We start from the raw sequence: 13966 nt of genomic DNA, 5'->3' as shown, positions 1-13966 counted from the left end.
ATGTGACATCGCTATGTTGCACAATAAGAAAGACAGAAGTTATGCATTATGCAGATTTTTTTTTTTTTTACGATAAAGATGTTTTCATTGTACCAATTTCTGCGTTAGAAAAGCTTCAAACCTTCTGCAGGCTGCCTTCCAAAAATCATGGTTCTGTTGTACTGTTTCAGCTCCTACTTCTTTGAAGGGTTTTAACATTAGAAGAGGCTTACAAACATTGCAGAGAATAACATAAATAATAATTTTTACTTAGAATTGGGAGTTTTTGAATAGAAAACTTGCACATATACAACACACAAAGAGAGGTACTTTTATACAATGTAGACATCCTGTTTGCAACAGCATAGAATCTACACAGCAACACCTATTCCAAATAATCAGGGGTATAACAGGTAACTTTTTTTTTTCCAAGTATTCTTCCTGGTACGCTTTGTAGACTCATAACACCTGAGTTTTCACTTCAAGAAATACAACATCCCACACTTTTAATGTAAGCAAAGCATTACATTGATTAAGTAATGCAGAACCATACATTTAAACAGTACTTTTTCTTCAAATAATGAGTACTTTTTTCTTCTTGTAGAGAATCCTATAGCTGCAGTCATATATTGTACCTTTTAGTGCACAAGTCATAAAACTTCCAGTTCTTACCAACCAAAAAAAGCCAAAACTTTTTTTTAAAGGAAAGATATTGCTACAAAAATCATAATTCTTCCTTGTTCCTGTAGTAACTTCCTTGAGTCAATCAGAACTGCCAATGAAAATGCCATTTTAAAGCTCTGTTATTTATATTAGTAGAAAAATACTATTTTAAATTAGAAATAATTTTCAAATTACTCTATGCTGTCTCTTCCAAATTACCAGCATATGTTTTACTTTGCTCAGCACTATCATTGGAAGAATTTCTACCTTCCTGAGTGCAGGTTTTGCTTTGCTCAGTGTCACCATTATAAGACCGTCTCCCCTCCTGACAGCTGGAAACAGCTGCCTTCAGTTTTTCCTCGATTTTATCAGCTGCAGCACACATTTTTAACTGTCTTAGACTGCTTACTAGGGTTCCATAGGCTCCTTTTATCCCATGACGTTGATACCAGGTTCGAAAGAGCCTAATCTTCTGTTCAGATGTATCACCAGGACAATCCCGAACAGCTTGATCTATGGCAGGTTCTGGTACACGGTGATGACGAATGAATGTCAAGACCTGCTGGAATGTCATCTCCTCCACAATACCAGCAATATGGCTGCTCAGGTCAGCATCTAGGAGCATAAAACAAAATTAATGCACTTGCCATTTATATCTTACGGGTTTTATCACCTGCACTCAGAGTTGATACTTCTTCTATCCCAACCAGATTAAGTTTCAGGTATTCATGATTCAGTATGTTTTATATGTAAATTTTTATAATACATATCAGGTCTGCCTTTCCATGTTCCTACCAAATGCTATGTATTTCAAAGATTTAGGGTTTCATCAACATTGCTTTATACCAGTTCCCTCTGTAACCTATTCTGTCCCTATCACTGAAGTTTGGTCACCACTCATGTCCTTGTTTTTCTCAAATTAGTGTTGGGAGAGGTCCTGGAACAGGACAGATCTCTTGCTGTGATACAGTTTTGGAGCTTATGTTCTTTTCCTATTGTGTATTACTACTGTGCCCTTGAACATAATGTAGGTTTGTGATTCTGCAATCCCACTGTTGTGTGTGGGACTACTCCCTTATCATAACTATCCATGATTCTAGAAATGCAGCTTGGTGTTTCTGCCCATGTTCCCATGCAGAACTGAAATTCACCTGCTGACAATGAGTAACTGCTTCCTATACAACAGAAATTCCTCCTGAGGCAAAACTTTCATGATACCACTAAATGCCTTAATGAGCACAATATGAGCTGGTATTTCTCTAGTAAGTGTTCACTGTTGTGCTAGAATGACAGGACTGGACAGGAGCAGTCTACACAAAAATACACTTAGCATAGGATTTGCATATCTGTATCTTTTTTTTTTCCTACTGAATTTCGAGAAATTACTTGTCTCTTACCTGTGTCTATCAGAGGTACACTCTCCTGAAAAGAGAAGGAAGAGAAAAATGAGTAGAAACACATTTTGTAAAACATGAACCTTATATAAGAGGATAAATACATTTCATGATACTTCTTTAATTTTCTTTTAGTTTTCTCCATGATTCCCCCATCTTATCTGTGAGGGAATCAGATCAGACAAAGAGACCTCTTTTGACTTGAGTAAGCTTGGGGAATCACCTCACAATTGCTCTTGCCTAAAATTATTCATGGGCACAGATACCCTGGGTCAGTGGAGGCCCGATAATTTATGAAGTTTTGATCTTGGTCATGTAACTTAGGAAGCATGCCAACAAATCCTGAAGAAATAATAAATGGTTTATCTTACTACTCCCAAAAGAGTTCTCATGGTGAAATTTACTTCATTAATGTCACCGAAGGGAGGCACACACACACACACACACACACACGGGGATTCCCAATGTAATTGAAATGGAATAGAGTTCCTTGCATAAAGCTGAGGATTTTTGTGATCTACACAATACTTACACAAGAAGGCTCTACTTTGGATACTACTTTACTTAGATTATCTTTGGCTGTAAGACCCTTCTGTTTTCTCTTCCCTGAAACAAAAAAAAAAGGGGATTTTTAAAAGCAAGTATATCTATCCATTAGACTCCAAGAATATAAAATTACATCTGAGTAAGCAGCTGAATATCTTATTGAGAGTATGATAGAAATAAGGAATAGGAAATCACTTACACCAGAATATTGCTCCAACTATTGCTAGTGGTGCTAGCACAGCTAGCAAAGCAATGGGCCACAGCGGCATTCCTGTTTCTGTTGGAACATTGGAAAATTCACATGTAAGGTAACTCAAGAAATTCAATACAGCAAGACACTCTAAATTTTAAACAAGACTGTGTGAGATTTGAAAAACCTTCCTGTTGTTTCCTCATGGCAAAAACTACCTCTTAGTTAAAGACTAAGTTAATCATGAGTTGCCCCTGAAGAGGATTAATAGCTCCTACATCTGCACCATGATCAAGGGAAAATCATACTCTGCAGGTCAGCACAGGGTCCAGGAGGTATCGTGCCCTTAGCTGTCACAATTCACTGCAGACCAGCGTGTAGAAACTATGATTGCAGTAGCCTCTCAAAGTACAGCAGATGCCAGACCTTGCTTGGTTTTAAAACGGTACCTTTTATTCCACACACAGTGTTTGAAGTTGAAGTACATTGTTTTTCAATCACGCCATTTTCACATCTGCGTAACAGAAAACATAAAAAAAAATTATTATGGGATTTTTTTTTCTCTCTTTATAAACAGTCAAGAGAACAAATCACTATCTTCTAACACTTTTTATTAAATAAATATTTCATACATCAAAGTCTTGGAGTTTAGAAATTAAAATGAAAGGTATGAAAAAAGCATGGAAAGGTGGGGGAGTGGGAAAAGGTGTGCAATTATTTTCTGAATGTAATGGTAGGGCACACGAGGACAACTGGAAAGCTCAGATATTTTATTACATGTTTTGAAAAGTATATAAAGTCTTGGTGGACATGTAAGTTTTTCCGCATGCCTTTGGAAAACCTCTATGGATGCAAATTGAGCTGACTGAACTACGTTGTCTCACATGCACAGGAAAACTAGTATGCCTTCCCTTAGGTTATAGACTACCTTAGCCTCTGTCTTAAAACTAGCTGGGAAAAATTGTGATAACATATGATATTAACAATTTCATATGTAGTGATGAAGGCATAAACTTACGCGGCACATTCAGTGCACTCCGTACATGCTACAGAACTGCAAAAATGGTTCTTTACACAGGCACATTCTGTGTCCTCTTCTGGGGTACAGTTCTTTACCACCTCCAAACCTAAAATAAATTTCTCAAAGTGTATTAGTTTGAAAAAGCATGTTTCTGCTCACAAGAACGTAAGTGCTGCTAGCTCTACCACTGCTGGCACTGGCAAGGCTTAAATTTAGAAAACGCTCATGAACGGCTTTTATGAGGAGCTGGGCTGCCTGAGCCCTGGGAATTCGGAGCTGGCCGAGAGACCTCTGCTGGCTGAGAGCTCAGAAAACTGATCACATGTTCCTGCCAGAAGAGAACTCATTCTGCTAAATCCCAGCTTCTTTTCCCATTCAGAAGTGTAAAGACAGAAGGAAACTCAAAAAAACACATAGCCCGTCTCCTCACTTAATGTTGAAGATGGGTTATTTACTTTCCCTTACAGACAACAAATTTTACCTTTTCTTAAGGACCTCCAGTGATGAGGAATTCCACTCTCTCTTTTTAGCTAATATATTCTTGAGAAATATTCTGTGTAAGTATCAAAACAAATGAATTAATTTTCTCCCATCCTCAGTGTATATGATGATGCCATCTCTATGAAAAAATATTTCTGCATTAAAAATTACTGTAAGTATCTACCTACTATGAAAGCTATCTTCTTAGGCATATAAAAACAGGAAAAAAAATTTAATTACTACCTTCAGTGCCCTGAATGGGCTATATTCCCTCTAATGGGAAACCATGTTATATTTCAAAATATGACGAAGTTCTATTGTGAAACAAGTGCTGAAGAAATTCATGAAAATAGCAAACATGAATAATCCAAAGAATGGTTCTCATGGAACTTCAGTGATAATTTTCTTCTTGCCTAAGGTTTTCTACTCACTTTTCTTCAACTACATTATTATCCATGGAACACTGTGACTAGCCATCCCATTGCCCTTTTCCTCCCTTCAGTTTAAATCCTTTCAGTCCTTTGTGGCACTTTACAAAGTACTGAGTTGTTTAGCTCTAGTCAACTTCATCACCCATGAAAAAATGCTTATTTATAGTAGTAAATGAGAAGAAAATTTTCTATCCATTTGAGGTCTTACAGGAAGAGGAGAGCATTGGAGATTGATATTCCAGCAGGTGATCTGAATACAACCATATTGGAATTAAGAGCTGCCTCTCCACTCGCTAAACTTAATTTTGGGTATGAGGAATGAAGAACTATCATTTCCTAAATCCTGGTACACTAGATCTAGAGGACACCTGGTAGAATTGGTAGGAGATAAGTTTAATGGATTTTGAAAAAAAAAAAAAAACAACTGTGATGAGTATTTATGCAATGGGAAGTGAATTTCTGGAACCTGGTGTCGTCCAGCAGGTTCATGCACAAAGGGCTCATAAATAGACACTAAAATGACCAGGTAGGAATGGATCTTCTAACGTCCCTTCCCACAATTGTGGATGCTGACAGACTTTGCAGGGAACAGACCATAGAGAGTGGAAAGTGTTTGTGTTATTTCTAAATAGCAACTCTTGCCTCCACTGCTGAATGCAGGATACTGGGGTAGGTGAGCCACTGGTCTGACCCAGCAGGGCATGCCTGTTAGTCTCATAACTTGACCCTGTGTCCCACACAGCGTCTTGAACATACAAAAGACAACAATTCATCCGCTCCAGCAATTTTAAATAATATAATTAATTACATGGAAGACTACAAAACAAACCATTGGGAATTCTGCCATCATTGCCTCTTACACGCCCTTTTCAAATAGAAAGCGAAGAAGAGGGAGAGCTGCTCTTCCTGGCCTCTAACCAGTTTGTATGGCTTCTGCTTTGCAAGGACTTTGACTGTGGCTGAGCAAAGGCAGATATAAGGATAAATAATGGACTGACTATTCTTCTTCCTATTTTGTGCTTGATGAATGGGAACTGGAAGAAAAACATTACTTTCTCATGAAATCATTCATGTTCTACCACTAAAAGTTCTGAATCTGCATGCTACTCACTATTCAGGGACTGTGGAGACTTTTCAGTGAGATCCTGTATCAAACAAGAGTCATTACTAGTTGCCATTTCTACAGACATACCAAATACGCGGTCGCATGAAGAGCATCTCCTACACTCAGTCAAATCATTGAGGTGATTTATGTATTCCTTTCCACTTTCACACTGAGCACAGTGTTTGCCAATATCTGTTGGGCAGGTGATATTTTTAACAAAACCTGTAGAGAAAGAAAAACAAGAATATGGACAGAAGCCACCAGCTATAAGACTTTCATCAAAATTCTATTTTTATTCCCTAATACTTTTTGATTCTAAATATGGAATCTAAATTGTTTATGTGTATGTATGTGTACTTCAGGAAGGTAGTATATGTAAGACCTGATTATTCCCCCTTTTTCTTCAATTTAGGACTGAAGGAGAACACACCAAACAAAACCGTACATGCAAAACTGGAACAACCATGAATATATGGAATCTTGTCAGCAAATGCATGTGTGTTTTCACTTTTTTAACCTCTTTCAAATACATGTAATTCTTGTCTCTTTTGTAACAAGCATGTTATGTGAGAACTACTATCTGTAGTGAGAAGTAATTGGTGCACTGAGCTCAATACTTTTGAAGTGGCTGATGTCCTATAACAAAGAAAGATACAGCTAGAATGAAGAACTGCATCTAGGAAACCACCTCATGCCACTTATCCCAGCACAAAGCAATTGTCCATGCTATGGTTTCTGCTGTTAATGACTTCTCAAATGCAATCTTACAACGATACTCACCACTTTTACATTTCTTACAACACTGACCATCTAAATTGTATTCATCCTCTTTACAATTAATTTCCCTCCTGGCAATGATCCTCCTGTTGTAATTTATGTGCATTAGATCTTCAGTATCGTTTTTGCACTGTGCTTCAATAATTAAGACAGCCACCTAGAGGAGAAGAACAGCAAATTAGACAAAAAGCTATCAAGGACTGGAGGTGTGTTTTAATACTAGCAGTCCCATCAGAAGTGTTATATAGCTAAACTCTATAGCTAAACATATTGATACGCACCTGTTTATTAAATTGTTCATTACTTTAGAAGATTTAATGGACAGTGAGGGCACATACTAGACTCAAAGCCATGAAACCTACCTCTACAGGCACTCCTTTCAAATTAATTTACAACTGATCCATTTCTCTGAACTTCTCTGAATGCAACGACAAGTTCAATTGCATACTGCTTGGTTTTTTTTGTTTGTTTGTTTGTTTGTTTGTTTGTGTTTTTTTCCTCTTACTAGTCAGTGGGAGCTTTATTAATAGTCCCTGCTCTGCCTCTTTTCATGATAATAACAAAGCACTGTGGACCAAAGTTTGCCTTCCTCTCATCAATAGTTTCTGGGGAATTCTGTATATACTCTGCATGCACTAAATATGAGATATCTGTATAAGGGAGCTCTGTACTGCTTGGATGCTGACAATTACTTTAGTTAGATGCAGAACACTCTTTATGTTAACTTACTGAAAAATGGATTTGGATATCAAACTGGGCTCTCAAGTGAAGGAAGTGTTATCTGTTGCATAACTGATGTAAGCAATATGAGCATTGTCTGTACTTCTAAAAGTAGCCACTTCTTTTGATTCTCTAGTCTATTCAGAGATGGAAAGGTGGAAAACATTTTATTTCCTTGGAAGCCATCTGTTTAAAAATGTATATAATATTAGTTACTAGGCTGAAATTAAGAAGACCTTTCTGAGCACCTGGAGGAGAAGCTTCAACAGCTAAAAGAGCAGTTTAGTACTTGAGAAACTGTGGGTATAGATGCTCAGCTCATCACTTCCTCTGATCAATGCTCTCTCTTCCTTTGCTGTCAAAGCTTTCAGGGAGCTCTTCTCTGAATCCCAGTGTAATGCTGTCAAAAGTTTAAAGTCAACGTTAGGCCTTAACAGTAGCTTTCAAATGGTTGTGTCAAACTAGTGTGATTTGTTTTCCTTTTGTCTGGGAGAACCATCTTACTAAATACTGGGTTAGAAAGTCCAATTAAAAAATAATTACTAAAATGTAGCCAGGGCTGTACAACCTTTCTGGTTTGGCTTTCCCTAAAACAGTATTAAGAAAATGTCCAGAGAGTCATGCAGGAAAGAAATATAATGAAAGAAAGAAACATGTCTCTAAATTACTAATATCAGCAAAACTTAGCTGATTTTTTTGGTGTGTTTACCAAACGCCTGCAGAGACACATCTTCCCTCACAGGAACAAACCTCTCTGCCTCTTGTTTATGCCCTTATGCAAGTGAGCCATATTGGTACAGTGAGGGGCTACAGAGTAATAAACTTTTAGATGGAAGCCCTCCGCTCTTGCTCACGGAGATGAACTTCCTGGTACACTTACAAGAAGTGGGGGTCACTTCTCAGAATCTGACACTTAAGCAGCACCAAACACCTATATTGGTTCTGCTTGCACAGGCATCTTACAACAGCATTCTGTAGAAGGAATAACAATAAAACTGTGAAGATTTTTTTCAAGGCAACACCCTAATTTTTTCAAACATTTTTTCTCCTTTTCTCATCTGCTTAAAGACAATCCACTTTGTGTATAAAAATTATAGTGTTTCTTATTAAAAAAAAAAAAAAAGTCAATAGTAATTTCGCTTCCTGTACACACCTTAGTTGCTTTTTTTGTTGTCAGTGAGCAGTAACACTAATATCAGAAGGGAAGCACTTTAGGGGCTTTTATACAGGCAGGGATGATAGGTGCTTTTTTGTGATCTGTACACTCAAGCAGCAGCTGTATGTTCTCAGCCTAAAATGACTCACAGAGGCTCTCTTTTAAGTCTCTCATCTTAACCTAAAAAAAAAGTAAAGTAGTTTTCATATCTAAACTGAAGACTTAGACTGAACATTGACTTAGCAGTCAATGGGAAGAAGCTCAATCAAGAAGTCAGGAACACCTAACCTTAACAGAATCCATAAAAATTATCACATGAGCCCAGATTTTCTGGTTTCTTTCCATCTGCATTGCCCAGGCAATGAAGAGACTTTTCTACCTGCTCCCTCTCCTTTATTTCAACTGAGTCCTCCAAAATGCTTTCACCAACAGCTATTTGCTAAGGAGACTTATAAAACCTGTTTTCATCTGCATTCCGAGGGCAGAGGGACAAGAACTTTAGTTTCTTTGAATATTCATGTCATTTTGGGATTTTCAGGCCTCCAGTTCTTCCTTTATCAGAGTATTCTTTGTAACAAGTCAACCCACTTCAACTGAAAAGCTTCTGCAGACTTAGTTTATAGGCATGGAATCCCATCTTTCAAAGTCTGTGAATGTTTAATTTTCATACAGGATTTTTTAAAATTTTACAAATGAGAAAAAAAATTGTCTCTGCTTTCTCCTGTTACCTTTACAGTACATTTTATTTTTAGCAAACCACTTTTCTCCTTTCTAACCCATAGATGCCAGTGAATGAGAAGGATGATGTCTTCAGAACTTGGTGGTGTTTTTTTTTCCACTACACATTTGTTACACGGAGCAAGGTGCACGAGCTCACCAGGGGCTTTCTAAGTGCTAAAAAAAGGGAGGGGAGATTTTTCTTGCCTTTTTTTTTTGCCTAGTGGAAATTGGGTTGCTGGAGTTAGCTCCATCTTAATATATATATCTCTGTAATTAATCGCCCTTGTATTAACTCTTTCAGGATAGCTTTTTCAAAGAATAATTTCACTCAAGGAGTATTGCTAAGAGGTTTCTCTACTCCAATTCTTTTGCTGTGACAAGTAATTTCTGCTTCCAAAATCTCCAGTATAATTTTCCCTCCAACTCTTTATTTTTAATCCCACCAAGGCTGCAGTTCATAGTTAGCACCAAAATAACCTCTACAAATAGCATTGCACATTCTAAAATCTTTTATGGGAAGGACAAAAAGAAACCAGTTCCATTTTCTGGAGCCCAGCAATGGAAGTTGGTATTTCTCCACCATTAGAAGCATCCTGAGCTTCTTAAGTTTTGAAAAGGCACATGTTCAGGGCCTGTGAAAGCAAGAAGCCTCAGCTACTGTCTGGCTTCTTAAAAAAATCACTGTTCAAACTCAATTCATTACTATTTCACATCTCAGCTGGCTCACATGCAAATTGCAGCAATACACTGGGGCTGAGAGTTGTATGGTTTGTTATTTTGTTGGGTTTTGGTTTTTAATTTTGTTTTTCAGGAGTACTGTACTATTGAACACCAAGTAAATACAGTTTGGGAGAGCTGGAATAATATTAACAGCTCTCACCTCACTGTGATGTTGTGGTTAAGGATGAATAAGAGCTTGACAGCATAGAACTTTAGCAACTGTTTCCTTTTTTGTTTTTGTAAATAATAAGGTTTTCTTATTGTGACTTTCTCTTTTTTCAGTGAGTTACCACAAAGATAAAGGCAGTTAGCTGTGGGAACATGTCCAGACATGTTTTCAGAATTGGGGCCCTTATACTTTTCACTTGAATCCTTGGTCATCCTATTATTTTATAGCTGTTTATGCATGTACATGTAAAAGTTTGTATGAGTTTCCCATGAAATGAGAAAGAAGGATGAGCACTGTAATGTAGGAGTCCTGTTTTCAAAAGTGTGTCTTCTGAATTTCCAGAAAACTTCTTGCTCTGTAGTCATATCAGATGAAAAATATTCTAGATAAAATATTTACATAACACTTCACTCTCTTCAGAGTTCTTTTAGTTCTGCTCCTTTAGAGTGTCTCTGAGTTGTATGTAGTTTTGTGGCTTTCTTTACAAGGAGAACTTAGATTTTTCTAACGACATAGAACATTGTTATTTTGCACGACTATCCCTGTGACTTTAGTGCAGCAGAGAGCTCCTTGCAAAATTGAGGTCTCATTCAACAAACCACTTTCATGTTCTGGTTTAACCAAAACAACATGCCTGATCAGGTTTACTGATTCATAAGCAGTGGAACAAGTGGAACAACATGCTAATTAAAAAAAAAAAAAATGGCATTACGGTCTTTAGGAGTTATGTTAGGAGTGTTATGGTCTTTCTAAGGGGTACTGAAACATGGAAACAACTGGAAAATAGGAATATAAATTATACATTCTCTGGGAGCAATGAGATAAGATAGAAAGTACTTTTAACCTTAATACATATTCTCAATGGTTACAACACAGCAAGCCAGACTGATAGTTCTGCCAGTGGTTTGCTGCTCCTGTAGAGGAACAGATAATACACCCTTTTGCCAGCCGATGAAAATCCTTCTTTGTATATAACTGTGCTCTGGTGATTTGTGCAGGGGCACAGATAGAACTCTCTGAAACATTTTAGATAGTTTATTACCTGTTATATAGTAAATCAGATCAGAATTTGAATGGTTTATACATTAAGACTTGATTTTAACCCAAGAAACTGCAAAGCAAACTGCGTTTGCTAGTAGTGTAACCACACTGTGAAGAGACTTTAAATGTCAGCTCCAGTGAATTGTCTCTGAAACAAGTGAAAATTGGGGTTGGGGAAGCAATGTGTACTGCATCCACACTTCCAGGCAGGTGGAGACTCTGCTCGCAGCAGGGCTCACTGTCACCTGCCTCATCTCCACTATCCCACCTCCAGGCTCCGGGAGCAGGACTGCCTGGGGGTGGCTCTAGCAGAGTGCAGGCTGAGCCGGGACATCCATGTGTCCCTAGGTCTCCTGTCCTGGAGCTTGCTGCCACTACAGCTCTTTGGGCTAAGGCACCTGCGCTAGTGGAGATCCCTGGGCTGGGGCACTGACACACCTCCTTACCTTTCCTGTTGACAGGAGCCCTTCAGAATGGGTGTTTGTGAAGGTAACTGAACCAATGAAAGTGAGACACGAGACCAAAGTTCTGAAGCTGCAGGGACACATACTGTGTGCACAAGGGATGATTCAGGCAAGAGGGGAAGGCCCTGCCCCACTGCTTCCAGTAAATGCTGCACACCATGCCGCCGGGCTTGGACTATTCCTCTAGCTTTTCCTGGGTCACTGTCATAGTGGTCCAGCCTCCACCCCCACGGCTATTCGCTTTTATGTTGCTTTACCAGATCGCTGTGTTACGGATGCTCCGAGGCGCAGTGCAAGACAGCTCCCACTAACGTGGTTTCAGCGCGGGCAGCTGCCGGGTCTCACCGTGCTGGCGGTGCGGGACGCTCAACCTGCCTTCCACCGTCTCCACACAGCACCGATAGCTGCGGAGCGAGGCCAGCCACAGCTGTCCCTGGGTCCTCCCACGTCCAGCACACGACCCGGTGTCCCTGACAGCCACCTGCATCCATCCCCCTTTTCTTCCGTCCGCTTTTCGCCAACACCCACTTCCCCTCGCCCTGCACGCTCAGAAGCGGCTGCAACATCATAAAGTGCCTGAACCTGAAAGTGGGGAGGTTTCTTTTTCCCTTTAAAACATGGCCTAAACTAATCAGCTGGAATCTTGGTAAGAAGCCTGTCGCTGCCGGCGGCGAGCAGCACCCGGGCAGCGCTTATCGCCCGGCTGTGCCGCGTCCCCGCCCGGACCCGCTGCCCCCGCCCGGGCTGGTCCCGCCGCCGAGCAGCCCGCCCCGACACCGCCCCGCCGCCTGGCCCGCTGCCCGCACGGGAGGACACTTACGAGGAGCAGGGGAAGGAGCCCCCGAGCCATCCCACCGGTGCCCAGCGCTGCCCCGCACCTTCCGGCAGAGCACAGTCCTCCTGTCCCGGCAGGGCAGGCGGCCCTGCCCACCGGGCTCCTCCCATCCCCTGGCAAACACCGCCCGGCCCATCCCCGGCGCGGGGGGGCTGGCAGTGGTACCGGGGAGGGCTGTCGCTCCCCCGCAGGTGCCCGGCGCGGTGAAGCGGCCCCGGGCAGGGTCTCCTCCGGCGGGTGAGCCCGTGGGCACGGCCCGGCACAGCCCCGGAGCGAGGGCACGGCGGCTGTCCCGAGCTCCGCGGGGATCTAGGCTGTTCGTCAGGCACACCCACTCGGCAGGCTGTGAATGCCAAGCACAGCCCCGACGTGACGAAGCCAACGGACTTTGGGCTGGGAATTGAGGAGTTTACTTCATGTCCTAGCTGCTGGGCGAAGCAATTTCCTCCCCACCGAGGGCAGAAACTCTGCTTTTGCGGTATTGATAAGGACAGGCTTGGGCCGGGGAGTCCCGAATCACTAGGAGTGGAGCAGTCTCTCAGAACAGGCTAAGCCCACCGCACTTTGCTGTCATGTTGAAAGGCTTGCTCAAGCCTGTGACATTTTGTAGCTTTCTAGTCACATGTGTTTTTCATGCAAGCATTTCAGTGTTTTGAAATGCTGGTAGGCTGGCGTCCTTTGCAGTTAGAAATAACGTGACGTTGTGAGTTATCGATATGTATTTTAATCTTTCAGGTTTTGACATGATGCTGTTGCCTTGGGAAGACATAATTGCAATCGAGCTAGCGTTTTCATTTTAAACACCATTTTTCAGTGGTTTATGACTCAGATTTTCAGAAACTCTTCAGCTTTTCTGCTGGTATGGGTCTTAGCTGCCATAAGATAAGCTGGGTTCATAACATCACCAAAAAATAGCTGCTGTTTTAAATATTTCGGGCTTTTTAACCACTTCCGGATAAACTGAAATGTACTGCTGACACACTTTTAGAGATGCTGCCTTTGGAGTATCCTTGCACAATCAACTTTTTGCCTTCCCAATGGCAGTATGGAATACAAGGAATGAGAGGCATCTCTTTTGGGTGTAGTGCCTGGGTTACATGTCTGTAACTCTTACTGGGCAAAGCCAAATCAGTGTGTAGTTGAGGCTGCTACTTTTAGCGGAAGTTTGAGTGCGAGTAGGGGTGGAGTAGGGACTGCAAACAACGTTGTCTGTATCTGGATGGTTGCTGCAGCAGAAAGCTTGGTAAAATTATTTCCAAATTCATCACTCGGGGGATAGTGTTTTGTCCTAAAAGCAAAACCAAATGTGGCTGGGCCCTCAGCAGGCATTGCTTAGTGTTGGGTAACACCTCGATATGTCCTCTGCTCTAATTATCCAGTATCTTCCGCTAACGTAGCTAATGTCTCTTAGGTGCATGTGGTTTGCACTCCTCCCCGCCCCCCCTCCCCGGGGGTGTGATGACTGTGTGCATGTAGCTGTTTTGCGGTGGAGTGTTTTTGTCTTCATGGGCAGTTTTGAGAGACATTTGAGAAGCCCCCACATTCATGTCAAAAC

At 40.9% G+C, this 13966-nt stretch overlaps 1 protein-coding gene across 1 annotated transcript; it reads right to left on the bottom strand.

Moving 5' to 3' along the window:
- Nucleotides 1–220: 220 nt before the first annotated feature.
- Nucleotides 221–12503, bottom strand: FAS (Fas cell surface death receptor). Its single transcript, XM_027880492.1, has 9 exons — nt 12397–12503; nt 6590–6743; nt 5897–6031; nt 3791–3899; nt 3222–3286; nt 2782–2859; nt 2569–2642; nt 2040–2064; nt 221–1257 (listed from the first exon to the last, which is right to left on the bottom strand). The coding sequence occupies exons 1-9, from the start codon at nt 12424–12426 to the stop codon at nt 839–841; spliced, it is 1089 nt and encodes a 362-aa protein (XP_027736293.1). The 5' UTR covers nt 12427–12503; the 3' UTR covers nt 221–838.
- Nucleotides 12504–13966: the final 1463 nt, after the last annotated feature.

This window comes from Empidonax traillii, unplaced genomic scaffold (genome assembly GCF_003031625.1).
Source record: "Empidonax traillii isolate 1590-97213 ecotype Southwest subspecies unplaced genomic scaffold, ASM303162v1 scaffold70:size1330859, whole genome shotgun sequence".
In the NCBI taxonomy this organism is placed as follows: domain Eukaryota; kingdom Metazoa; phylum Chordata; class Aves; order Passeriformes; family Tyrannidae; genus Empidonax; species Empidonax traillii.
This window is presented reverse-complemented; position numbering and strand designations above follow the sequence as displayed.